The sequence below is a fragment of the Xenopus laevis genome, chromosome 4S, assembly GCF_017654675.1.
Source record: "Xenopus laevis strain J_2021 chromosome 4S, Xenopus_laevis_v10.1, whole genome shotgun sequence".
Taxonomy (NCBI): domain Eukaryota; kingdom Metazoa; phylum Chordata; class Amphibia; order Anura; family Pipidae; genus Xenopus; species Xenopus laevis.
Window position 1 is genome coordinate 125,453,532 of NC_054378.1, and position 26,696 is coordinate 125,480,227.

The following is a 26,696-nucleotide window of genomic DNA, read 5'->3' on the forward strand; positions in this document are numbered from 1 at the left end:
AATTTGAAAAAAAATTAATTTTTTTTTGAAAAAAAAAAAACATTGGCGGCAGGGGCCCCCTTATAAGTTAAAAACAAATTGGGGCCCCAAAAAAAAATTTGAAAAAAAATTAATTTTTTTTTGAAAAAAAAAAAAAACATTGGCGGCAGGGGCCCCCTTATAAGTTAAAAACAAATTGGGGCCCCAAAAAAAAAATTTGGAGAAAAAAAAAAATGGTGGCAGGGGCCCCCTTACAAGTTAAAAACAAATTGGGGCCCCAAAAAAAATTTAAAAAAAAAATAATTTTTTTTGAAAAAAAAAAAAAAACTGGTGGCAGGGGCCCCCTTACAAGTTAAAAAAATTTGGGGCCACCAAAAAGAAAATTAATTTTTTTTTTAAAAAAAAAACCAAAAAAAAACAATGGTGGCAAGGGGCCCCTTACGAGTTAAAAAAAAAATTGGGGCCCCAAAAACAAAAGTTTTAAAAAAAAGATTGGTGGCAGGGGCCTATAGAATATTAAAATAATACATTGGTGGCCAGGGGATTAAAAAAAAAAAACACAAACTGGTGTTCAGTAGAATTGAACTCATGGCTTCAGTACTTCAACTTCGCCTCCTTTCGTGACTTCGGGTCTTTTCACCGCTTCAGGACTTCGGCTTCGGCTGTTTTCGTGACTTCGGGTCTTTGCGCTGCTTCAGGACTTCGGCTTCGGCTGTTTTCGTGACTTCGGGTCTTTGCGCTGCTTCAGGACTTCGGCTTCGGCTGTTTTCGTGACTTCGGGTCTTTTCGGCGCTTCGCGACTTCGGCTTTTTCCGTGACTTCGGGTCTTTTCGTCGCATCGGCTTCGGCTTTTCGGCACTTCCGCATTCGGCACTGAAGAGGCAAGACGTACGGCTCGGGCGCTCGTAAGGGGGGCCCGGATCTTCAAAAAAATGCAGCGCTGCCGGGCCCCCCTTCATGCCCGGGCCCGGTACGCTTGTCCCCCCTGTCCCCCCCTGATGGCGGCCCTGCCCATAGGCTCCATTATAATCAACTTAAATTAAATCCATATAAAAACGATTTCCTTTTTCTGTGTAATAATAAAACAGTAACTTGTACTTGATCCCAACTAAGATATAATTAATCCTTATTGGAAGCAAAACCAGCCTATTGGGTTTATTTAATGTTTACATGATTTTCTAGTAGACTTAAGGTATGGAGATCCAAATTACATCAAGCTCCTTTATCCAGAAAATCCCAGGTCCCGAGCCTTCTGGATAACAGGTCCAGGGTCTGCAAAGAGCACATTTACAAACTCTTTGGTGTCCAACCTGGAAGACAACCGAAGGTCTGTACCTTAAATAGACTGGACGGTGCATCTGCATTGATGCATCTGGCACATTTAGATGATTATTTATTTAAATAGGAATGATAAAGTATGGTGCCATGTTTGATCCAGATCTAAGGAGGACATTGGTCAAGACTGTACTCGGTTCCTTTCTAGCTGATCAGAAAACCCAGGGAAAGTTTTCAAATGTTTTTAGGCACCAGAACTACTGCAAGGACCACATTGTGCATAGTCCAACCCATGAGATAGGTGTCCCCTATCAGTAAATATTACATATATACAAACAGTGTTTCTCACCAAGGGGGCCTTTCCTGAGGAACCAACCCTGAGATACCTACAAGGACCCGCTTCAAGATTTTAGGAGATGATACTCACCATGATGGACGACACCCTTCAGTCCATGAATAATTGGGTCCAGGGCAGGATTATTTCTTTGTGTGGCCTGGAAGGGAAAGAAACACAGATTATTATAATACAGAACAGAAAATTAGTAGAAAGATACTAGAAAATAAATCTAAATTTACCTGTTGAAGGACCAGACTGTAGGGTTCCCGTCTCATCCCTTCTACAGACCAGACACTTATAAAAGCACAAATATTTAGCATTTATTGTTTCTATATATATCTGTAACCTTGTTATGAGCTAAGGGGGCCCAGTCTGAAGGTCAGTTAGGGGAAGATTTGGGGTGAGTGCTTATTTGTACCCTGGGTACCCCTGGAACTATAGCAGGGTGACACCCCAATGTTTCTATATATCTGTAACCTTGTTATGAGCTAAGGGGGCCCAGTCTGAAGGTCAGTTAGGGGGAGATTTGGGGTGAGTGCTTATTTGTACCCTGGGTACCCCTGGAACTATAGCAGGGTGACACCCCAATGTTTCTATATATCTGTAACCTTGTTATGAGCTAAGGGGGCCCAGTCTGAAGGCCAGTTAGGGGGAGATTTGGGGTGAGTGTTTATTTGTACCCTGGGTACCCCTGGAACTATAGCAGGGGGACACCCCAATGTTTCTATATATCTGTAACCTTGTTATGAGCTAAGGGGGCCCAGTCTGAAGGTCAGTTAGGGGAAGATTTGGGGTGAGTGTTTATTTCTACCCTGGGTACCCCTGGAACTATAGCAGGGTGACACCCCAATGTTTCTATATATCTGTAACCTTGTTATGAGCTAAGGGGGCCCAGTCTGAAGGTCAGTTAGGGGGAGATTTGGGGTGAGTGTTTATTTCTACCCTGGGTACCCCTGGAACTATAGCAGGGTGACTGTTACCCCAATGTTTCTATATATCTGTAACCTTGTTATGAGCTAAGGGGGCCCAGCCTGAAGGTCAGTTAGGGGGAGATTTGGGGTGAGTGATTATTTGTACCCTGGGTACCCCTGGAACTATAGCAGGGTGACACCCCAATGTTTCTATATATCTGTAACCTTGTTATGAGCTAAGGGGGCCCAGTCTGAAGGTCAGTTAGGGGGAGATTTGGGGTGAGTGTTTATTTGTACCCTGGGTACCCCTGGAACTATAGCAGGGTGAATGTTTCTATATAACTGTTATAGTTATACAGATATATGCTTTTTCTCCCATTACTAAGGGTTTATCTTCCCCTATTATACAGTGTATATAAACAAGGACTACAGATGATTGAATATATGGATCGAATGCTCCTTCTCTGTATATATACATTCATGTAGGAGCTGCCATATTACTTGTCATGGTTACCCTACAAACTACATTTTGGGAACATATAGAACCTGTGCTGGCCAAGCCTTGATACTTTACTGTGTAAACATTTACGATTGGTAAATTAAACGACAACTAACAAATTTACTGAAACTCAAACTGCATAAAAAGCTCAGTAATCAACGACGGATAGAATGTGCCATTTGCCGAGCGGCTTACATTTTATTTAAAACAATTTACATCTGCCGGTCCACTCGATTCTCCTTTGAGATAATAATATGATTTTTTCCCCACAGAACTTGCCGCCTGCTTATTTAAACAGCAGAGAACTGGATCGTTTAATCTCGGGAGAAAGAGAAACTGCCCATCGGAAAGTCACATTTTATCCCAGTGAACGGCCATCGGCTTTCAAACATTCTCCCAGAAATGGAAGGAATACGTCGAATGCAGTTTTCCCTTTTGCAGGGGAATTTTGGGAGGGAAAATAATAAACAAATAAAATCTAAAGTGGAAATATCCGCAGGCTCAGCGAGAGCCAAGATGAAATTACAGTTAATGGGCGAGAGGATCCATTCTCCTAAGAGTGCGTTCAATCATCGGAGACGTAAAGTTTACTTGTTCCGCTGGAAGTCGCCTAATGACCGATCCATTACCCATCTGATACGGGGGAGTTCATTAATTGTTGATTAATAATTATGGAAAATGACAGCTGGGCGGAACTGTCAGTCCTGGGGACAGGGAGCGACATGTCTTAGCCCCATAGAGATGTTTAAAGGCCATTGTTCTCTATTCCTATTATTACTACATTTGAATTATAGGTATCTACCCCCCAAATAATCAAAGCACCCCCAAACCTTTCCTATCCTAATAAGTATATGGAAATGCGTAGAAACCAATTGGAAAGATGCAAGTATGACACTCCCAGGGCTGAGTAAACTATACTGGAATGTTGCCAACCCCACAATAGGAAACTGTCCCCCCAAACTTCTAGGCTAATAATTTCTGTTTCTGTACTTTACACCACATTTACACCAGCATAAGATGCATGGGGCACAGTTGGGCGGCACACGCCTGTCCTTATCTCCTGCCATAGGATAAACTGCAGCTTTAAATTTCTTCCTCACCTGTACATCTGAATGGTGTGTAAGTTAGGGAAGGAGTAGGGTGAGGGGTAGAGGAGTAGGGGGAGCAGAAGAGGAGGAGTAGAGGAGGAGTAGGGGGAGGAGTAGGGGGAGCAGTAGAGGAGTAGGGGGAGTAGTAGAGGGGGAGTAGATGAGGAGTAGGAGGAGCAGAAGAGGAGGAGTAGGGGGAGGAGTAAATGAGGAGTCGGGGGAGGAGTAGGTGTAGCAGTAGAGGAGGAGTAGAGAAGGAGGAGGAGAAGGAGGAGGGGGAGAAGTAGGGGGAGTAGAAGAGGAGGAGTAGGGGGAGGAGTAGAGGAGGAGTAGAGGAGGAGTAGAGGCAGGAGTAGATGAGGAGTCGGGGAGGAGAAGGTGGAGCAGTAGAGGAGGAGTAGAGGAGGAGTAGGGGGAGTAGTAGAGGAGGAGTAGGAGGGAGGAGTAGAGGAGGAGTAGGGGGAGGAGTAGGGTGGAGCAGTAGAGGAGGAGTAGGAGGAGTAGGGAGAGGAATAGGGTGCAGAAGGCGAGACAACTATGTGGGCACTCATGATTATAGTGCTGCTGAAGTTGGCCATGCTGTATTCATGGGGGCAGCCTCTGGTCTCTGCACTGAGACCTGTAACAATCGATTTTTGCAGAGAGGCAGTGTGCAAAGTGCAAAAAAAGGTGCCTATTTTGTTTTTATTTTTTACACTGCCTTCCCCCATATGTCCTCCAATAGATTTTGTCAACTCCATCTCTGCACAACCACCTGTTCGAAGTGACCCGCTGCCCCCGATCCCTTGTCTCGCACAACTGCCTCGAGACCCGATTCCCCTTTCCCCCAACAAGCCGCTAGTCCCGACCCTACATCCCCATGCCCATTGTGGGCTTCAGCCTCACTCTCCTATGCCACGTGCTCCGTACAAAGAGGGTGCAAATAAAGTTGTAGGAACCTTGCCATTTTGTCCACCCAAATTGCCTCTTAGTTCCAGCCCTGCCCCCCATATAAGTGCCCCATAAGGCATAACTACATGAGACATTTGCTTTGATCCTACATTTATAAGTCCATGCCATAAATCAGGGGGTAATACCCCAAAAATGCACTAGTGCAATTTAGAGCAGACAAACACGCGCATATTCCTTTAAATGAAACGTTAGTCCAATAATTAGGAAAAACGTGTATATTGCATTCCTACTGGATTGCTTTCCTTTAGCCAAGTCCATTGGTATCGGAGACAAAACGGAGTATAAATCCCCCTCCTGTGCCCCCATTGTTATTCTCTTTGCACAAATCAAATCCATTGTCGGCCGGTGAATAGACGATGATTATATATAAATATATGAATCGCTTTGGTGCAGCTGATATTGTTCCAAAGCAGGAGCTGCCGATCTGGTGTTGTGCAAAGCTGCGAGATACAGATACAAATCTAGATTTATCCTCCAAATCCCCCAATTCCTCATAAAAAAAAAAAAAGAAAATTCTGCCTCAGCCTCATTGAAATCACCGTTGAAAGCCTGTTAGCTTGCGCTGTATCTGATTTGGCGCTGGGCTCTAGCTAGCCACCCACTTAGATTGTAAGCTCTTTGAATTACTGGACATTTCGTTCTGCAGTTCTCAATTTACAATTCTCGGCAGTGACTGAAGTTGTGAGAAATGGAAGATTACTTTCAGCCGTTGCCTTAAATATCATTTACGGTACCCCTTGTTGCTTATATAAAGGTGTGTGTGCACTTTAGGGGTTCTGTTATTAAAGGTGGGAGAGGTGCTCAGCTGCAGTAACCCAAAACAGCAAATCACATGTCTACATTTATTGGGACCCCGCCGACCTAGAGACCCTCCCGAGACCCCGCTCTGCCCCCCTGTCCTCTCCGCGGGGGTTTTGGGGTGCAGCTAGGAAGAGGAGCCAAGATGGATGGAGGCTGTGGTGGGTCAACTATACAGACTACTACAGTTCTGCAAGATTCCAATTTCAGAAACCTGGACCCACAACCCAGTTTGACCCACCGGCCAAAATGAAATCAGAAGTGACATTGCCACACACTGACATCGACATCACCAAAGTGGGAATGACATCATCACTGACCGGGCGTGACATCATCAAAAGACTTGGGGAGGTAAAAAGAGTAGTTAAGGGATAAAATTTTTATTTTTTATTTTTTTTTATTGAGGCCTGAATAGAAAGATGAGTCATACAAAGTAGCTGACCCCATCTTAGCAATAAGATGGGGTCGGTGACCCTCCATTTCAAAGCTGGAAAGAATCAGAAGGCAAATAAAAAAAAAACTATAAATAATAAAGACCAATTGAAAAGTTGCTTAGAATGGACCCATCTATAACATACTAAAAGTTAACGTTAAGGTGAAGCACCTCTTAAAAGGGGCGGTTGGTATTTTAGTGGGGCATTACAATAAACTGCGGCTAAGTGCTCTTTGAACATGTTGTGCATTTAAAGGACTACAGGTGTCGACGTCACAATCCTCCGGACATTCCCCAATTAACACTGCTTGTCCTAGCCGGAGTCTACATACAGCCGGACATTTTACTTGGCCTTTAATAAGAACTTTTTGGTCACTTCCTTAAATCAGTGTTGGCCCCAGCGAATATATATTGTATATCCCACTCGTGCGCCCGCCATTAAATAATCCCCGCGGCCTGTTCATTCGCTCACACAAGCACTTTGCCAACCAACAAGTACAACTTCAGCTTTTTCTAGTTACATGGAAATCTGAAAGATCCACATCTGCTGCAATGGTACCACTGACTCTCAACCACTAGGGGAGCTGCTCTGGTGTTTTCTATATTCATTCCTACTGATATCCCAGCACAGACAGAGCGAGAGAATGGGAGATCAACCGCCCTCTGTTATTAGGATTAAAGATAATGTGCTCAGTATAAACAAACCCCTCCCTTTACCCTGCAGCAGCTATTTTATGTGATAACACAAAAAAAACACAGAAATGTGTTTAAACTTTAATAACCTGGCAAATTTTGTAAAGTGAACATGGTAATTAGGGGGTGTGGCCACAAAAACTATTGTGGCCAAAAATGTTTGCCGTGATCCACGCGGCAAATCTTTTTGTCCCGCTTTCTATTTCCAAAATGTTGGTTAGGTATGCTGCAGCAGCCTGTGTCTCAATTTACAGATAAGGCCGAGTTCACTTCCTTTTCCTCCTCCCACAACTGCTCTTAAGAACCAGAAAAAAAAAGGAAAGCACTTTCCATTTTACCAATTTGCCTTGTTTCATGCAGAAAACAGATATTTCCTAAGGAGAATACTAAGAAGGTTCACTCATTAGACCCTGCAGAACAAGGAAGTCTATTGCACAGGTAAATCAGGTCTGAAGGTTTAAAGGGATACTGTCATGGGAAAAATTATTATTTTTTTTTTTCAAAATGAATCAGTTAATAGTGCTGCTCCAGCAGAATTCTACACTGAAATTAATTTCTCAAAAGAGCAAACAGATTTTTTTATATTCAATTTTGAAATCTGACATGGGGCTAGACATATTGTCAATTTCCCAGCTGCCCCAAGTCATGTGACTTGTGCTCTGATAAACTTCAGTCACTCTTTACTGCTGTACTGCAAGTTGGAGTCATATCACCCTGTCCCTTTCCCCCCAGCAGCCAAACAAAAGAACAATGGGAAGGTAATCAGATAACAGCTCCCTAACACAAGATAACAGCTGCCTGGTAGATCTAAGAACAACACTCAATAGTAAAAACCCATGTCTCACTGAGACACATTCAGTTACACTGAGAAGGAAAAACAGCAGCCTGCCAGAAAGCATTTCTCTCCTAAAGTGCAGGCACAAGTCACATGACCAGGGGCAGCTGGGAAATTGACAAAATGTCTAGCCCCATGTCAGATTTCAAAATTGAATATAAAAAAATCTGTTTGCTCTTTTGAGAAATGGATTCAGTGCAGAATTCTGCTGGAGTAGCACTATTAACTGATGTGTTTTGAAAAAAATATGTTTTCCGATGACAGGATCCTTCACTTTTAATGAAATAAAGTGTTGTCCCTAGGGAACTAGGTGAATGACAGGAGTGATTTTTTTAAGGAATACTGTCATGATTTTTATGATGTCGTTTTTATTTGTAAATGACACTGTTTACACTGCAAATAATTCACTCTACAATATAAAATTTCATTCCTGAACCAGCAAGTGTATTTAGTTGTAATATTGGTGTGTAGGGGCATCTCAGGTCATTTTGCCTGGTCATGTGATTTCAGAAAGAGCCAGCACTTTAGGATGGAACTGCTTTCTGGCAGCCTGTTGTTTCTCCTACTCAATGTAACTGAATGTGTCTCAGTGGGACCTGGATTTTACTATTGAGTGCTGTTCTTAGATCTACCAGGCAGCTGTTATCTTGTGTTAGGGAGCTGCTATCTGGTTACCTTCCCATTGTTCTGTTATTAGGCTGCTGGGGGAAAGGGACGGGGTGATATCACTCCAACTTGCAGTACAGCAGTAAAGAGTGACTGAAGTTTATCACAGCACAAGTCACATGACTGGGGGCAACTGGGAAACTAACAATATGTCTAGCCCAGATTTTAAAATGAAATACAACAAAATCCGTTTGCTCTTTTGAAAAAACGATTTCAGCGCAGAAGTCTGCTGGAGCAGCACTATTAACTGATGCATTTTGAAAAAAAAAAAAAAAAAAAGTATCCCTTTAATATCGGGCCAGCATCCCTTTAAAGCTGTTTATTCATCATAGAAAGAGCTTGAGAATAAAAAGGCAGTGAAAGATATTGCAACTATGTAACCACCTGCAAGATTAACCCTTCAAGTGCCAGGGTTCCGAAATATATCATTGTGCCATCACCACTAAATTCCCTTTACATGCACTTTGAGCTATGCCACGTGTTTACTGGCAAACTGCTCCAGAACATAAAGGGTTAAAACACCTCTCTACACCTCTAGGGGGTTAATTATCCAAGTCCAATTTTATCTCAACATTTTCTGCTGCAAACTCCGATCAAATCAGCTCAGGTTTTTTACGCTTATTTTTTATTACCTTTTCCCGAAAATTTTAGTTACGGGAAAAATGAGATTTTAAAGATTTTTTCGAATTTTTCAACCGGAAACTCAGATTTCTTATGTTTTTTCCAAGAAAACTCAGAAAACTTCTCCCATTGACTTATATACAACTTCGTCAGGTCAGAGATGCTGGATTTTCTGATTCAGACTTTTCCATCCTCAGGGGTTTAATAAATTTAGAAAAATTCTTGATTTTATAAAAGTCCGATTTTATAAAGAAAAATCACAAATTTTTGGTAGTTTTTGCATCAGGAGTTTGGTAAATAACCCCCCGATTGCTATCAGATTTGTATTTTATTACTTATATGTCTGTCTCACAGCTTGGGGACCCTAAGAACCAGCTGTCTGTACTGCCAACTGATTAACCCTTTAGCTGCTGGCAACACCACGCTGACACTACAGATAAAATGTACCTGGCAACAAAGATGCATGTTTTTGGTATTATTCTGTTCAAGAACACTTGAATGTTCATGAAAGCACTTAATGGGTTACAGATTCCCAGCAATTATTTTAATTCAGAAGGTCTGAATTCTGTAAAAACATCTTATGTTTCCTAATTAGCCTCTTTCGGAGAATTACAGCTTCCCAAATGTCGTTACCATGAAAGCCGCCGGAGCTCGGGCAAAGGTTCATTGTGAGTCCATCTGGGGATTCTAAGGCTAAATGCGCTTTTTAAACACTCCCCGATGCCTTTTTTGTCTGGTCCCTGTGCATGTACTTTGCATCTGTTTCTCTTTCTAAAATTGCTAAGATTAAATAATTAGGACTCACCGCTGGTCAGCTGGGGGTTAAAACAGCATTTATGGTAAAGTAATTGTACAGCTATGTCCTTTATCTGATCCCCATTGTAAGCAGCAGTCCTGTCCTGCTTTATGGCAGCTGAGATTCTAGCTATCTGTATAACAGAACATTCTGTCCCAGTGGCTGCACAGATCCTATCTGATCCCCATTGTAAGCAGCAGTCCTGTCCTGCTTTATGGCAGCTGAGATTCTAGCTATCTGTATAACAGAACATTCTGTCCCAGTGGCTGCACAGATCCTATCTGATCCCCATTGTAAGCAACAGTCCTGTCCTGCTTTATGGCAGCTGAGATTCTAGCTATCTGTATAACAGAACATTCTGTCCCAGTGGCTGCACAGATCCTATCTGATCCCCATTGTAAGCAGCAGTCCTGTCCTGCTTTATGGCAGCTGAGATTCTAGCTATCTGTATAACAGAGCATTCTGTCCCAGTGGCTGCACAGATCCTATCTGATCCCCATTGTAAGCAACAGTCCTGTCCTGCTTTATGGCAGCTGAGATTCTAGCTATCTGTATAACAGAACATTCTGTCCCAGTGGCTGCACAGATCCTATCTGATCCCCATTGTAAGCAGCAGTCCTGTCCTGCTTTATGGCAGCTGAGATTCTAGCTATCTGTATAACAGAACATTCTGTCCCAGTGGCTGCACAGATCCTATCTGATCCCCATTGTAAGCAGCAGTCCTGTCCTGCTTTATGGCAGCTGAGATTCTAGCTATCTGTATAACAGAACATTCTGTCCCAGTGGCTGCACAGATCCTATCTGATCCCCATTGTAAGCAGCAGTCCTGTCCTGCTTTATGGCAGCTGAGATTCTAGCTATCTGTATAACAGAACATTCTGTCCCAATGGCTGCAGAGATCTTATCTGATCCCCATTGTAAGCAGCAGTCCTGTCCTGCTTTATGACAGCTGAGATTCTAGCTATCTGTATAACAGAACATTCTGTCCCAGTGGCTGCACAGATCCTATCTGATCCCCATTGTAAGCAGCAGTCCTGTCCTGCTTTATGGCAGCTGAGATTCTAAGGTCACAAGTCTCAATGTGGGAGCCGACATGCTGCCCTTTTCCTGAACTTTCACACAAAACATTTGACAGATCCGTTTGTGATTGATCCTATTAATTCTACATTTGGTAGGAATGTGCGTTTGCCATGAATTTCAGCCTCGGGGGAAAGGCCCCTTCATTTTTGTGATTTTCTATTCTGTCACTCGAGAGGTTAATCAATTTGCTTGACAAAGGCAGTTTAACCCCACGTGTGACACACACATAAGAAATGTAGAAATACTGATGGGGCTATTAATATTATTATTTTCTTAACATAATTATAAGCAACAGTTACCGTGGCGATCAGTCTTCCCCGCCAGTCACAGAATTGCAGTAAAGCAACACAGACTTACTGCTGCAATGTTAATGGATTGGGGGGAGGGGCATGAGCTCGCCCAGCACATTCTTCTATTCATACAAAACTCCCAGCAAACATCTGTCATTGGCTGAGAGGCTTCAGATGGAAGAGACTGGCAGAAAATAATTTTACTCGGGTCGTTAATGTCGTGTTTTAATTTGCAGTCATAAATATTTCTGATTAGCCTTTCCAGAGTGGTGATATTTATATGACAAACAGGACGGAACGCTGTTGTTTTTAGCAAAATATTGCACAGAATTTAAAACCAATAAAAGTAAATTATAGTTTATCGAAAACTAACATTATTTATAAATACAGACTTCTGCTTCAGTTTAATAATGAATAATGTAAGCGTTTAAGATTACTGGCTTGCACCTCCCTCCCATATGTATAAATACAAATATACAGAGAAGGAATGTTCTGGGCACACAATAAGCTATACCCTCATATTGTACTGTCTAAGGGAATCAATATGGCACCTCCCTCCCATATGTATAAATACAAATATACAGAGAAGGAATGTTCTGGGCACACAATAAGCTGTACCCTCATACTGTACTGTCTAAGGGAATCAATATGGCACCTCCCTCCTCCCATATATATATATATATAAATACAAATATACAGAGAAGGAATGTTCTGGGCACACAATAAGCTATACCCTCATACTGTACTGTCTAAGGGAATCAATATGGCACCTCCTCCTCCCATATGTATAAATACAAATATACAGAGAAGGAATGTTCTGGGCACACAATAAGCTATACCCTCATACTGTACTGTCTAAGGGAATCAATATGGCACCTCCCTCCCATATGTATAAATACAAATATACAGGGAAGGAATGTTCTGGGCACACAATAAGCTATACCCTCATATTGTACTGTCTAAGGGAATCAATATGGCACCTCCCTCCCATATGTATAAATACAAATATACAGAGAAGGAATGTTCTGGGCACACAATAAGCTGTACCCTCATACTGTACTGTCTAAGGGAATCAATATGGCACCTCCCTCCTCCCATATATATATATATATAAATACAAATATACAGAGAAGGAATGTTCTGGGCAAACAATAAGCTATACCCTCATACTGTACTGTCTAAGGGAATCAATATGGCACCTCCCTCCTCCCATATATATATAAATACAAATATACAGAGAAGGAATGTTCTGGGCAAACAATAAGCTATACCCTCATAATGTACTGTCTAAGGGAATCAATATGGCACCTCCTCCTCCCATATGTATAAATACAAATATACAGAGAAGGAATGCTCTGGGCACACAATAAGCTATACCCTCATACTGTACTGTCTAAGGGAATCAATATGGTACCTCCTCCCATATGTATAAATACAAATATACAGAGAAGGAATGTTCTGGGCACACAATAAGCTATACCCTCATAGTGTACTGTCTAAGGGAATCAATATGGCACCTCCTCCTCCCATATGTATAAATACAAATATACAGAGAAGGAATGTTCTGGGCACACAATAAGCTATACCCTCATACTGTACTGTCTAAGGGAATCAATATGGCACCTCCTCCCATATGTATAAATACAAATATACAGAGAAGGAATGTTCTGGGCATATAATAAACAAGCACTATGTCAGACCTGTATGGATAACTATCTATATAATACTTAATAGGTTGAACTTTTCCCTTTAAAAAAAAAAAAAATCAAATTTTCTACCTTCTGCTTCTTAAAAGCGAGTGTTAAAGCAAACGAAGTACAAGGGGAATGTAATTTAATGTCTTGTGAATATTTCATGCAAAACTTTCTTTCAATGAATCTTTAACTGCACTAATATATTCCTTGTTCTCGCACGGTCCCCCTCGCCCGCCTTAAATCCACCAGCTCCAGACAGTATTGTACCAGAACGTCTGGCGAAGCCCAACAAACAAGAGAGCAGAGTGCAGGGGACTTGGGGGAGCAGAGGGTCCGGCAGGAGCCCCAATATTTAATTACAGGCTGCCAAACAGAGTGCTTACTTACTCACTGTATTCTCATCTGACTGTCTTCATTAAAGGGGAACTAACGCAAAAATGAAAATGTAATATTAGCTTCAGCTTCAGCTTACTGAAATAAGAAACTCTCTCTCATCATCTGTTTCTCTTCATTCTGTCTTCATTCAGCAGTTGGGTGTCAGATATTCACTGACAATTAGATCCAATATATCTTATAGGGGGGCTCCTTTTGCCTAGAAGATGTATTAGAGCTCATTCTATTAAACTCACCAGACATCATGTCTCTCTACATGCAGGATTTGTGCAAAAGGCAGTTATTTTGTTAGATTTTGTTTGTACTGGAATCAGTTATTTGAGTGAGCTCTAATTGATCTGCTAGGAAAGGAGCCCCCCTATAAGATATATTGGATCTAACTGTCAATGAATATCTGACACCCAACTGCTGCATGAAGACAGAATGAAGAGAAACAGATGCTGAGTAAACAAACTTAATTATTTCAGAAATAATGCAGAATATTTAATTGATTGTATTTAGAAAGTTTCTTACTTCGGTATGAGGAAGCTTATATTAAATTTAAATTTTCACGATAGGAGGGGGGGCAAAGCTGTCTGAGCTGCTTAGCAAAGGGGGGCTTCCCTTAACAAGAATTATATTTACCAGGTTAACAGCTTTTTTTTGGCTAAAATAGCATATTTGGGTTTTTTTGTGACAATTAAAGAAGGAAAGCTACCAAAGCAGTTTATTGCCAACAGATTAGCCACAACAGTGCAAGCTATAACACTATATTTATTCTGCAGAATGCTTTACCATACCTGAGTAATCAGCTCTAGAAGCTCTCTGTGTTTGTTTAGGATAGCAGCTGCCATATTAGCTTGTTCTGACATAATTTCCTGCCTGAGTTTCTCCCTGCTCACTTACAGCTCCGGGCTCAGATTACAGCAAGGAAGGGAATCGGGAAGCAAACTGAGCATGCTCAAGCCCTAGCCCTGGAGGTTTAAGATGAAAACAGGAAGTCTGATACAGAAGCCCATGAGTACACAATAGAAGGAAAGAACAGAGCTGCCTGTAATCTCCAGTGTGACTGCCTCTGAGAGCACCCCGGTGAGTGAGCCACCCAAGGGAGCATACTGGCACGGATACAATCGTGGGGCCCTAATTTGAGGACAGGTCTTGTGCATTTACCTGCTGCGTGGGAGCAGCTGCTAAGTTCCAAAGGTAGAGGTGCTTTTGGAAAAAGTAGCGCTACCTGGGGTATAAGAGCTCTGTGGAATGGACATTCTATTTGATCTGAACTGTGTGGTTATTAACCCCTTCCAGAGGATTGGGACTTTGATAATAAAAAGGACTTTGTTGGAGAAACAGTCAGGTACTAATAGTGAGTTAGGTAGGTCCCACATGTCCCCAGTGCAGGAGTGTATTGTGTATTAGATATATATATATATTTCATTTGCAAACTGTGTGGTTTTTTTTTGCCTACTCGAACCCCCATGAGGTGTGCTCCTCAGTGTTCCCTAGGTGGAGGCACAGCGCTGTAAATCCCAGTTCCCAGTACTTTTCATACGCAAAAGAGACTCAGGGCCCCTGGGTTGAAAGAGTTAATTGCGATTAAAAGAGACAGTAACCAAATTAGGGTTACATACATGTACATGTGGGACCTATAACAAACCCTTTGCATGACAGTCTCCTTGGATTTAAGGGTTTCCCCTTCACTTATGCGGTGACACCAGGACGAGAACCCTTACAGAGTGGCTGCCTGATTATTTTATATAAAATAAATACGTGAAACTTACCTGAAAGAAAACCGACATTGTGGCGATCATCCTTTTCTCCGCAATCGCTGTTCCGAAACTGTCGAAGTCATCAGGGTTGTAGAAGTAAAGCTGCATCTGTGGAGGAACCAATCAGAACAGGATTTCAGTTGTTTTGCTGAGCTCAGTGCTTTATGGGACATAGCCATAATTCTGAGCTTTCTGAATAAAGAATTCTATACCTGTATTTGCTTTTATTCTGTGGCAGCGATGAGATCCAAACGCGGTTGCTTTAAACACAGCACCTACAGAAGGTGGTCCCTCTCTATCCCACCCCAACAACTTCAGCACATCAGACTCATCTCAGCCAACATCAGGGCCCCCTGAACAGCCACTCGCAACTCTCTGCGGTTGGAGAGAGATCAGGGAGGTGGGAGCAGTTCTGGGCCCACCACATTTTTTCCCAGTGCCCCGCTGGCCCAGTCCGAACCTGGTTATAGATTTCCAGATAACAGATCCCATACCTGTACTACATACCATATACCATTTTGCTTCCCTTACAGCCTTAGATACTGGAAACCCGTTTTCCAGAAAACTCTAAATTACGGAGAGGCTGTCTCCTATAGACTCCGATTTATCCAAGTAATCTAAATATTTAAAAATGATTTCCTTTTTCTTTGTAATAATAAAACAGTCACTTGTACTTGATCCCAACTAAGATATAATTAATCCTTATTGGAGGCAAAACCAGCCTATTTATAGTTTATTTAATGTTTATATGATTTTCTAGTAGACTTAACATATAAAGATCCAAATTATGAAAAGCTCCGTTATCCAAAAAACCCCAGGTTCCAATACAGTGGCGTAACTAGATATTACTGGGCCCCACAGCAAATTATTTTTCAAGAGGTTGACTTGTTTCTCCAATATTTATTGAAATTGTATATGAATTAGGGCCTCATGGGGCCCCTATACCTCCTGGGCCCCCCTGCAGCCGCAGGGTCTGCTTCCTCTATAGTTACGCCCCTCGTTCCAAATATTCTGTATACCAGGTCCCATCCCTGTATATAAAATGTCTTTTTAGATAATAGAATAAAAATGTAAGCGTTTTCCTAAATAAAAAGGTCCTGTGTTTATTTGGTTATTTGAGCCAAACTGAAAGCCTGGTGGAAAGAGCCCAAAGCGGCATTTTGAATTTCTTCATCTTACAATAGAAAGTAATTGACAATAAATTACAAGTCACATTTGAAACAACTGTCAGCATTGCAGTTGGGCTGTCAGCATCACAGAGCGCTGGAAACAGAGAGCTGTAAGCACAAGCAATGTGAGCAATGTTAGAAATGCAATACGTGAAAGACCAAAAAAAAAGAGAAATAATATGGCTGCTCCATGGCCCAATACCCTTCTCAGAAACTTTACATTTGTCATTTCCAGGGTTGGACTGCAGCATTGGGGCCCCCTGGCAGTCACTTCCAAATTACAGACCCGAACTCTGCGTTCATCACGCTTTAGTGGCCAGCCAACCGGGAGTGAGTCTGTGCCAGCAGGGGCACACGAGGTCCAGAGCCCACCGGGTTTTTTCCCGGTGTCCCGTCGGCCCAGTCCGACCCTGGACACTCATCGTGAACTCAAAAAAATAAATCCCAAACCTTTATAGAACCAAGGAAAAACTGCAAACGGTAGTAAATAAAAAGGGGAAATAATTAAAGGCATTTGTGGAGTGGCAGGAAGTCTTTATGGAACACAGTTCACTATGAGCTCCGTTGTGAAAACAGAGAGGTTCAAAATGTCCCTATGTGTCACTGAAAGGAAACATAGATAAGGAGTGTAGCTTGGTCCTGGCCACCACTGCTTTTAGTTTAATTGTAATAGCACTCAACCCCCTGCTTGTGCCAATTTTTTTTCCTTTTCCATCCAGGGCCTCTAGGATTTGTCCCTGTTCCCTTTACTATAAAATCAATGAGCAAGCGGCAGCCCAGACAGCTCTTTACAGCAAAGCCAACATTTCAGCCGACATCTCCACGACAAATTCCTTTTACGCTTGGTGGACCTGTCTCAACAACACCGGCATACAAATAATAATAACCACCGACAGTCCCTGGATATGAAAATGTACATAACAGGTGTAATCGCATCTACATCCTCACTCGCCGGCTCTTTCATGAACATTTATAGCAGATGCTACACGTTGGGGTTAATGTTGTGCCCATAGAGGCACCAACTCTCACTCTCTGCAAACAGACCAGGAATTTTTTTAAGAGACTGTACGGGACCCATAAAAGGCTAAGAAATTAGCGATGGGTGAATTTGTTTATTTTCTCTTTGTAGAAAGAAATTCATGATACAGAGAAAATTTGCAAAAGGAATTGATGTCAATGGGTGGAAAAAGATCACTCATCACTAGCGGTGATGTATTTGTTTACCCGTGGGTTGGGCGGGTTCAGGCCGACCTCACTACCCCATTTGTGTTGCGGGCTGAGCTCTTTTACCTGCTCTCCCTGCCCGCGACTTTACACTGCCGGTTCTGACTTCTGGTTTTATAGCCGCGCACCTGCCAGCATTTATTTTTATATGTCATCAGTGGAGCGGGTCAACACGGGTCTCTAAGCGGAAGGTGGAAGTTGGGTGCAGGCGGAAGTAGATCGGGGGTGTGCAGGTCTGGGTCGGGTGTGGGTCAAGTTTTTCTCGCTGTGCATATCACTAGTCTAATCATATTAATAATAATGCCAAAACCTGTTGTTTCTTCCTCCGTAATATAGTCAAAATATGCCCATTTCTTTCACAAACAACAGCCAAAACACTAATCCATGCCCTTATCTTATCCCATTTAGACTACTGCAATCTCCTCCTAACTGGTCTTCCTGACTCCCATCTCTCTCCCCTCCAATCAATCTTAAACTCTGCTACCAGGATCCTCTTGCTCTCTCCTAAAAGGGAACCTGCTCAACCCCAACTAAAATACTTAGCATGGCTGCCTGTTAAGCCCTTCACTCCTCTGCTCCTCACTACATTTATTCTCTTGTCTCACTATACGTTCCTGGTGGTCTTCTCCGCTCTTCTCAGAGTCACCTTCTCTTCACACCATCCATATCTCCTCTCAAACCCTTCTATCTTGCTGCTCCTTATCTCTAGAATTCCATCCCTGGATTCCATCCCTTAATTCCTGAAACGAATGGAAAACACTCTATGGAAATTCTCACAGGGCGCTTGCCGAAATCCGGCACGGGACGCCAGTATTGGCGTTTTTCAGCAGAAACGCCAATACGTCAAGAAACAACCAAATCAATAGACTCTATGGGATCTGCACTTTTGAAACCGAACTTTACGTAAATATTCAGCATATTTTAAACATGGCGTCCAAATTCTCACATATACGTTTTTACTGCGTATTAGGCCGGTGACGTATTTAATGTTGATTATTGACGATCATTCCGGCTCCATTTTGCATGTAAATAGTTTTTCTACCTTAAATTCTTCCGAATGTCTTCCTCCAAAGCCAACGGAATTATGGGGAACGAAAACAATGAGAAGTGCATGTTGGGAAATGAAACCTACGTGCTGAAAAACACATGTTGGCAGTCGGGTGTGGTTTCAGTGGGTATTTAAGCCCAACGGAGCTTTTTTAAAAACGCCACATCTGGCCTTGTCCTTAGTCTATACTTAGGGTTGTCACCTTTTTTTGAGAAAACGGGCAGGGGGGCGGGCTGGTGATGTTGGGTCAGTGACACAGGGGGTGGGCCAGTGATATGGTGGGCGGGTGGTCTGGGGACATCAGGGGTGGGACTGATGATGCGACGATCAGCTATTGGCTGATCGCCATGTCATTCACCTCAATGTCCTGTCCGGATTTCTGAATTTGGAAATCCAGACAGCAACTTTTCACCCAGGCAGTCCTTCCAAAAACCCGGTCTGTCCAGGAGAAATCCAGACAGCTGGCAACCCCTATACTTCCCCTTTATTATCCATGCACCCTTATGGCTACTGTTTCCTCCATGGGGCCTTCTCCTGATATGGGGGAAGAAAAGCCAATTCTAGAGAAGTCTTTTGGTTGAAACATGGGAATATTAAGTGTATTTGTCATGGACACAATTACAGGGGAGAGGAGAGAAGTGGAAAGATATAGAACGTCGCAAATTGATTTGTGCAAAGGGAAACAGCCGTGTTATTTGCCATGAAATGAAGTCTGGAAAATCATTTTGCGATAGAGGGTAATATAAATGTAATAGAATTTCCCCAGACAACACGCCCTGTAACAGTCCGACGCAAAACACAAGCGTTAGAAATCATTTCACACCAGCGGCAGAAGAGCAGGACGTCCAATTCATCCGCAGTCGCCCTCGCGGGGCGATTATTATTTTGCTTAATGCGAGTAATAGGCTCCTTAAATCGCTTCAAATTGATCAGATTTCTATTTAAAGATCGAAAGTCATTTTATCTGACGCACGCTAATAAAAGGCAACAAAAAAAAACATCTCACAATGTTGTTTCTTGCCTCATTTTTAAAGGGGCAGTAACATCGGTAAAGCAAAATACACTGCACGTGTTTAAAGGACCAGTAGATTCAATTTTGTATAGAATGAAAAAAAGACACCATGGAACTTTAAAATCGCAAAGTCTTTATTAAAAAAATAACTTACCGAAACTCCGATTGCGCTCCTCTTCAGAAAAGGCGACAGGGCGACAATCCATCATGCGGTGATCGATTTCTCCTCCCTGGCTATCTCTTATAGAAGGCAGGGAGGAGAAATCAAGCGCTGCATGATGGATCATCGCCCTGTCGATCGCAGTTACATATCAATTGGTGTTTTTTTTTCCGTTCTATACAAACAAATTTACTAAGGTTTGAATGGTAAATTAGAATTTTCAAGATGTTTTTTCGGCCAAAACTCTCAATTTTCCAGTTTAAAACCACCAACTCCAATTCGAATCCAAGATTTATCATTCCTCTACCCCAGAAGTAATTCGAATTCGATAGGTTGCCACCTAAAACCAGTCGAGTTTATGTAGAAGTCAATGGCAGAGGTCCGCTGACCTATTTGAAGAAGTTAATAGCCTTCCTGACATTTGGGTTCAATTCAAATTTCCGGGTCAGTAACATTCTATCGAATTTTAGATGTTTTTTCTTAAATAACATACCATTTGAGTTTTGAGGTCATTTGAGTTTATTCAAGGTAAAAAAAAAACTCTTATTACTCTACCTTTGATAAATATGCCCCTTATTATTCAAAATCAGCACCAATTTTTCAAAAATTTTTAGGAACCATGATTTTTTTTCAATTTAAACATAAAACATATATTTCTTTTCATTTAGCAAGGCTTGAGGGCAATTTGGTTCACATCAAATGAATAGCTCACTTTTTTTGCGTTACTGGCCCTTTAACAATACAAGTTACGTGTAGATTCTAAAGGGTCCTTGTAATTACAGGTGCAACGTTTGCCACAGGTCTACTAACCTACAGATATAAATTAGCAGCTAACATTAAAGATAAAGATCTGATTGGTTGCTATTGGTTTCTAGACCTGTAACTAACTTTGCCCCTTCAATTATATTAACCCCATAGATTATCCGGTGCCCTGTAACTTAAGTGTGAGCCATGCACATTGCTGGCAGTTATAGTTTTTGAAACCATAAACAGCAGGTAGCATTTACAGACAGTCTAAACACTAGAGCATGCTCAGTTTGCTCCTCCCTCCCCCCTCCCTGCTGTAATCTGATGTCACATCAAACTAATATGGCAGCCGTTATCCTAAACAAACAGAGACAATGTCTAGAGCTGTTTACTCAGGTACGGTAAAGCATTCTGCAGAATAAATATAGTGTTATAGCTTGCACTATTGTGTCTAATCTATTGGTAATAAGTGCCTTGGTAGCTTTCCTTCTCCTTTAAAGTAAGACATACTCAGGTTTCTAAGCATGTTTCTCTGGTGGGATCTGGACTCTGACCCTGCTGCTTGTTGACTTTCTTACCACTACTCTAGAGAGGCCATGTCCAGGTTCTCATCCCACATATATGAAGCCTGGTTCCTTCCTAGTTTTCTGCAGCTGTACTTGCATTGGAGGCACCAGCCTAAAGGATAAAGTATGCCCTGGAGGCCAACCATAGTGGATGTATCAACCTGAAGCTTAAAATCTGCTGATAAAGTTAGAAGATATTAGAAGACCTTAGTTGGTAAAGTTAGAAGATCTGAGAAGCCCTTAGTTGGTAAAGTTAGAAGATCTTAGAAGACCTTAGTTGGTAAAGTTAGAAGATCTTAGAAGACTTTAGTTGGTAATGTTAGAAGATCTTAGAAGACCTTAGTTGGTAAAGATAGAAGATCTTAGAAGACCTTAGTTGGTATAGTTAGAAGATCATAGAAGACCTTAGTTGGTAAAGTTAGAAGATCTTAGAAGACCTTAATTGGTAGAGTTAGAAGATCTTAGAAGACCTTAGTTGTTAAAGTTAGAAGATCTTAGAAGACTTTTAGTTGGTAATTTTAGAAGATCTTAGAAGACCTTAGTTGGTAAAGTTAGAAGGTCTTAGAAGACCTTAGTTGATAAAGTTAGAAGACCTTGTTGGGTTCAAATCCCCACTGCGGCCTTAGGGTATCTGAGTCAAAATGTTAAATGCGTAGTGTTCTACAGCCAACAGTCATTAAATGAGTCACCCCAGCTCAAGAAAGACGTGTTCCATGGGGTGATTATTAGCATGTGGATTAACAGATAAAGGGGTGCAAGGAATGCACTGTACTTTGATCCCCTCCAATGTCAACTAATGTGCTTTGACTTTAGGAACCCCGTGCTGTTCCAAAAGAACAGTGGACAGTTGCTATAAAAACAACAATTTAAGCATTTTTTTCCAGATTATGCATTTAAAAATAGATTTTTGTTGAAAAAAAATAAAAATGATACAACAAGTAAAAAGAAAGTTTCATGTGCTGAATAAAACATGAGGAGATCTGCTCCAATCCTAGGCACATAGGTACAAGTCCGATGTCCTTCTCCGGAGAGGAGAACACAGAGCCAGAAGCAGAGAGAACTGAGAAACACCAAGAAACAAACAGGTTTGGCACAAGGGGATATTTTAATTAGCCGCTAATATTCAAAAGAAACAAATTAGATTAAAACATGAAAGGGACATGTTTACTGAGAAAATAAATTCACCCTTCAAACTGCTTTTAACATGTAAAAACCCTACAGCCTTCACTTACCAATGAATAAACAACAGAAAGTATAAAGCAATCTATTATAAAAATGAGAGGCTAACACGTGGGTCAAGGACAGCACCCACACTATGTCAGTAAAAGTCCTAAAGATTGCTGAAGGTTTCAAAGGATAAATGCAGTGTAGTTCTTTAAAAATAAATGTATTTAAAAAAAGCGACAGTACAGTATGAGGGTATAGCTTATTGTGTGCCCAGAGCATTCCTTCTCTGTATATTTGTATTTATACATATGGGAGGAGGTGCCATATTGATTCCCTAAGACAGTAAAGTATGAGGGTATAGCTTATTGTCTGCCCAGAACATTCCTTCTCTGTATATTTGTATTTATACATATGGGAGGAGGTGCCATATTGATTCCCCTAGACAGTACAGTATGAGGGTATAGCTTATTGTGTGCACAGAACACAGTATGAGGGTATAGCTCATTGTGTGCCCAGAGCATTCCTTCTCTGTATATTTGTATTTATACATTTGGGAGGAGGTGCCATATTGATTCCCTAAGACAGTACAGTATGAGGGTATAGCTTATTGTCTGCCCAGAACATTCCTTCTCTGTATATTTGTATTTATACATATGGGAGGAGGGAGGTGCCATATTGATTCCCTTAGACAGTACAGTATGAGGGTATAGCTTATTGTGTGCCCAGAACATTCCTTCTCTGTATATTTGTATTTATACATATGGGAGGAGGGAGGTGTCATATTGATTCCCTTAGACAGTACAGTATGAGGGTATAGCTTATTGTGTGCCCAGAACATTCCTTCTCTGTATATTTGTATTTATACATATGGGAGGAGGAAGGTGCCATATTAATTCCCTTAGACAGTACAGTATGAGGATATAGATTATTGTGTGTCCAGAACATTCCTTCTCTGTATATTTGTATTTATACATATGGGAGGAGGGAGGTGCCATATTGATTCCCTTAGACAGTACAGTGTGAGGGTATAGCTTATTGTGTGCCCAGAACATTCCTTCTCTGTATATTTGTATTTATACATATGGGAGGAGGAGGTGCCATATTGTTTACCTCAGTAAAGGCAAGAATACAGAACACACAGTACAAAGGAACAGCTAGAGCCACATCTTTCCCAGTCTATTTAGAAGAAACTCAATAAAAGATAAAGCTGAGTGATAAATTAGGCATTTTTTCCCCTTTTAAATATTGATGCACTTGAAGGGCAAGAAGTGACTTCTAATAAACAGTATTGAAAATAAACACAGGGAACAGGGGCCATAGATCAGCCTCATTAATGGATTTTTACCTCTAAGTGTACAGGCAATATTTTACTCAACTTGTAACAATTAAAGAGACAGACAACTATTACGGGAAGCCACTTACGATACCAGGGTTTATGCGCTTCGATAAAGGACACTGGAAACGCTTTAGTGGAGGATTTATTATATCAAATAAACGTTAGTCTGGTATTGGAATGGATTCTTCCTCAAACATAAATAAAAATAAATTTACACGGACTGAACAGAGATTTCTATATCACTTATAAGACTAAAACATGAGCTTCCAAATCCGTCCAAGAGGTTTTATCTTTCCCGGCTATCCCCCACCCTTCCCAGGACGATCCTGATTGACTCATTTGTAACACACAGAGCATGTGGGCGCGTGGCTGAAAAATTGGCGTAAAATGAGGATTTCACGTAAGGGAGCTGCCAACTGCAAATGGAAATGTGAGGGCTCGCCAAGGTCGGGGGCGAAAAGGTTTTATAAATAAACAGATGTTTGGCTTTGCGCTCAGGTTCAGCACGAACCTTGTGTCAGGCCTCTTTCATAGTTGTTTTCCCTCTATGGAACGAGAGGTTCCGCTGAATGACAAACCAATTAGGGGACACTCCATAAACCCATATGGGGGGGCTGAGGGATATAAAATATGCGAATGTAGAGTTCATTATGAGCCACATGAAGATTTGTACAAAAGTAAATTGTGGCAGTTGTTGGACAGCACGCTTCTCTTTCTTGGGCTCAAGAGCTCATACTCTAACAATATAAAAGAGCAAACACACGAAGATGTTTTCCCAAAGTGTATTTGATGTGCATTTGAAATGCAGAGTACAGAATGCACTTAGCACCCAATTTATTCTGCCTAATTGTACCCAGGTGCTAAGATCTGAAGCTTAGCAGAGTTGCATCCAATTGCATGAGTAATAGTGATGTGCGGATCAGGAAAAACTCAACCTGCACCCCAACCTAAACCGAAAAACAACCCGCAAAATGTTGCCACTGTACGACCTGTGCCTGCAGTATCTCACTCTTTTCTCTACTATGTGCCCCCCCTGGTTCCAAGACAGGGAATCTTGGGGAGCAGTAGAGGACTGTACCTCTTCAGGTTGACTCACACACAACCTAACCCGCAATGGTTGACTCACACCCAACCCTTAACTGCAATGGTTGATTTACACCCTATCCTAACCGGCAATGTTTGACTCACACTCAACCCTAACCCACAGTGGATGACTCACACTCAACCTTAACCACAATGGTTGACTCACACCCAACCCTAACCTGCAATGCTTGACTCACACCCAACCCTAGACAGAACCAAAAGAAAGGGAGCACTCACTGTTCCAAATGCTGTTACGCTGTGCTGCAACGTGAAGCCGCTTCTCGTAGCGTAGAATCCAAGTGAAAATCTTCAAAGACACGGAGCACTTGCAGGGCTTAAAACACTCATTTATTATTCAAACATAGTTTAAAATCATGGAGTGCACAAACTTGACACGCTTGACGCATTTTGTGGACCAAACCACTTACTCATATTATGAGGAACCCTTAACTGCAATGGTTGCCTCACACCCAACCCTAACCTGCAATGGTTGGGCAAATTTCAACCCAAACGTGTGAGTTACTGCAGGTCTCAGGTCAACCCACGAATCACTTATAAGTAAGGATGCTTAGCTGTAGTGATGTGTGTGTGTGTGTGTATACAAAATTTATGACCTGAACCGAACTTCTGAGGGGGAGGGGCATGTCACTGATGTCACAAAGGGGAGGGCTCCTGAATCTGGAACAGCAACCCCCAGACCCAAGGGTCCTGCAGCTATGCAATACACCCGCACATATGGGGGGCGCCTAACAAACTGTCTACGCCAAGAACCAAAAAAAAATCTTGCTTTCATCAGTCCACAAAATGTTGTGCCATTTCTCTTTAAGCCAGTCAATGTGTTCTTTGGCAAACTGTAAGCTCTTCAGCACGTCTTTTTTTCAACAATGGGGCTTTGCCGGGGGCTTCTTGGCTTCACTTCTAATTGTAACAGTATCACAGGTAACTTTACTCCTTCTTTCATCTTCCTGAAGCTGATCATTGTCTGAGTCTTTGCCAATTTGGCCATTTTTCTATAAATTCCAATGGTGGATTTTAATTTTTCTCCAAGTCTTTCAGGTTTTGGTGCCATTTTAAAGCATTTGAGTTGAGATCATTTAAGCTGAGCAGCCTATCATTTTCTGCACTTATTTATATGTTTCCCTTCTCCAATCAACGTTTGAATCAAAGTTGGCTGTTCTTCTTCTTCTGAACAATGTGTAGAACGAGCCATTTGATCAGATTTTTAGAGAGAAATGCACTATAACCAGCAGCACAACATTTGCTCCTTCCTTCCTTAAATAAGGGCCATAATTAACTCTATAACTATACCCACCATTGATCATGCACAATAATTTTTTTGCGAGGAGCCTAGATAAGTTTCCAGGACTTGCCACCCCCCTTGTTCTACTCCATTGCTGATCAAGTTCTACTCTTTTCAATACTATAAGTTGTAAGCAGTCACAGTGCCCCCACTTTCACATGAACACCACAAGGGAACACAGGAGGGATATAAATTCCTTTCTATCAACAGAAACAATAACAGTGGCAGAGCCATAAATCTTCCAATTTCTGACATCGGAATTTGGAAATGACATAATTTTGATTTGCTGATTCCAGAAGACACTAATTCACTTTTTAACTTACAGACTGCGGTTTCGTGAGATAATAGATCTTCCAGTTTGGCAAGGAACACTTTTATGAACAATCTAAAATAAATGAGCCATCAATCTCAATTTTATATATGTAAAAGCCATTTAGAGATATGGTGTGTTCTTGTAAACTTTATGTATTTAAAATCCCTTATGGTTGCTTTGGAACATTGTAAAATAAGATATTTACAGCAGCGTCAGGAATGGTCGTGCCGGCTCGGTTGCAACGTGGATAATCTCAGTTTATCATTTTCAAATTAACTCCTATTCTTCGACATGCCCTTATCATATGGCATTTATGGAAAAGTGCGTCTAAGAGTCATTTAATAATGTGATAGATGAGCAAATGAAGGCTTTTATGGAAGATGAGAGACCCCAGATGGCTACAGGCTATGACATTTAGAATAATTCACGACTTGATTAGGGGAAGAGAACTATTTGTTTCATTGAGCCTAAAAGTTTTAATGTATTG

The 26,696-nt window shown here is 41.6% G+C and overlaps 1 protein-coding gene across 2 annotated transcripts in view; it reads right to left on the reverse strand.

Moving 5' to 3' along the window:
- The window catches only part of ptprg.S (protein tyrosine phosphatase, receptor type G S homeolog), a 350,843-nt gene that overhangs the window by 141,546 nt on the left and 182,601 nt on the right, over window positions 1-26,696 (reverse strand). For both annotated transcript variants that reach the window (XM_041561822.1, XM_041561823.1), the window contains exons 5-6: window positions 15,097-15,192; window positions 1,682-1,748 (exon numbers count right to left, since the gene is read on the reverse strand). In XM_041561822.1, the coding sequence (XP_041417756.1) occupies window positions 1,682-1,748; window positions 15,097-15,192 (163 nt within the window). The remainder of the gene's footprint in view (window positions 1-1,681; window positions 1,749-15,096; window positions 15,193-26,696) is intronic.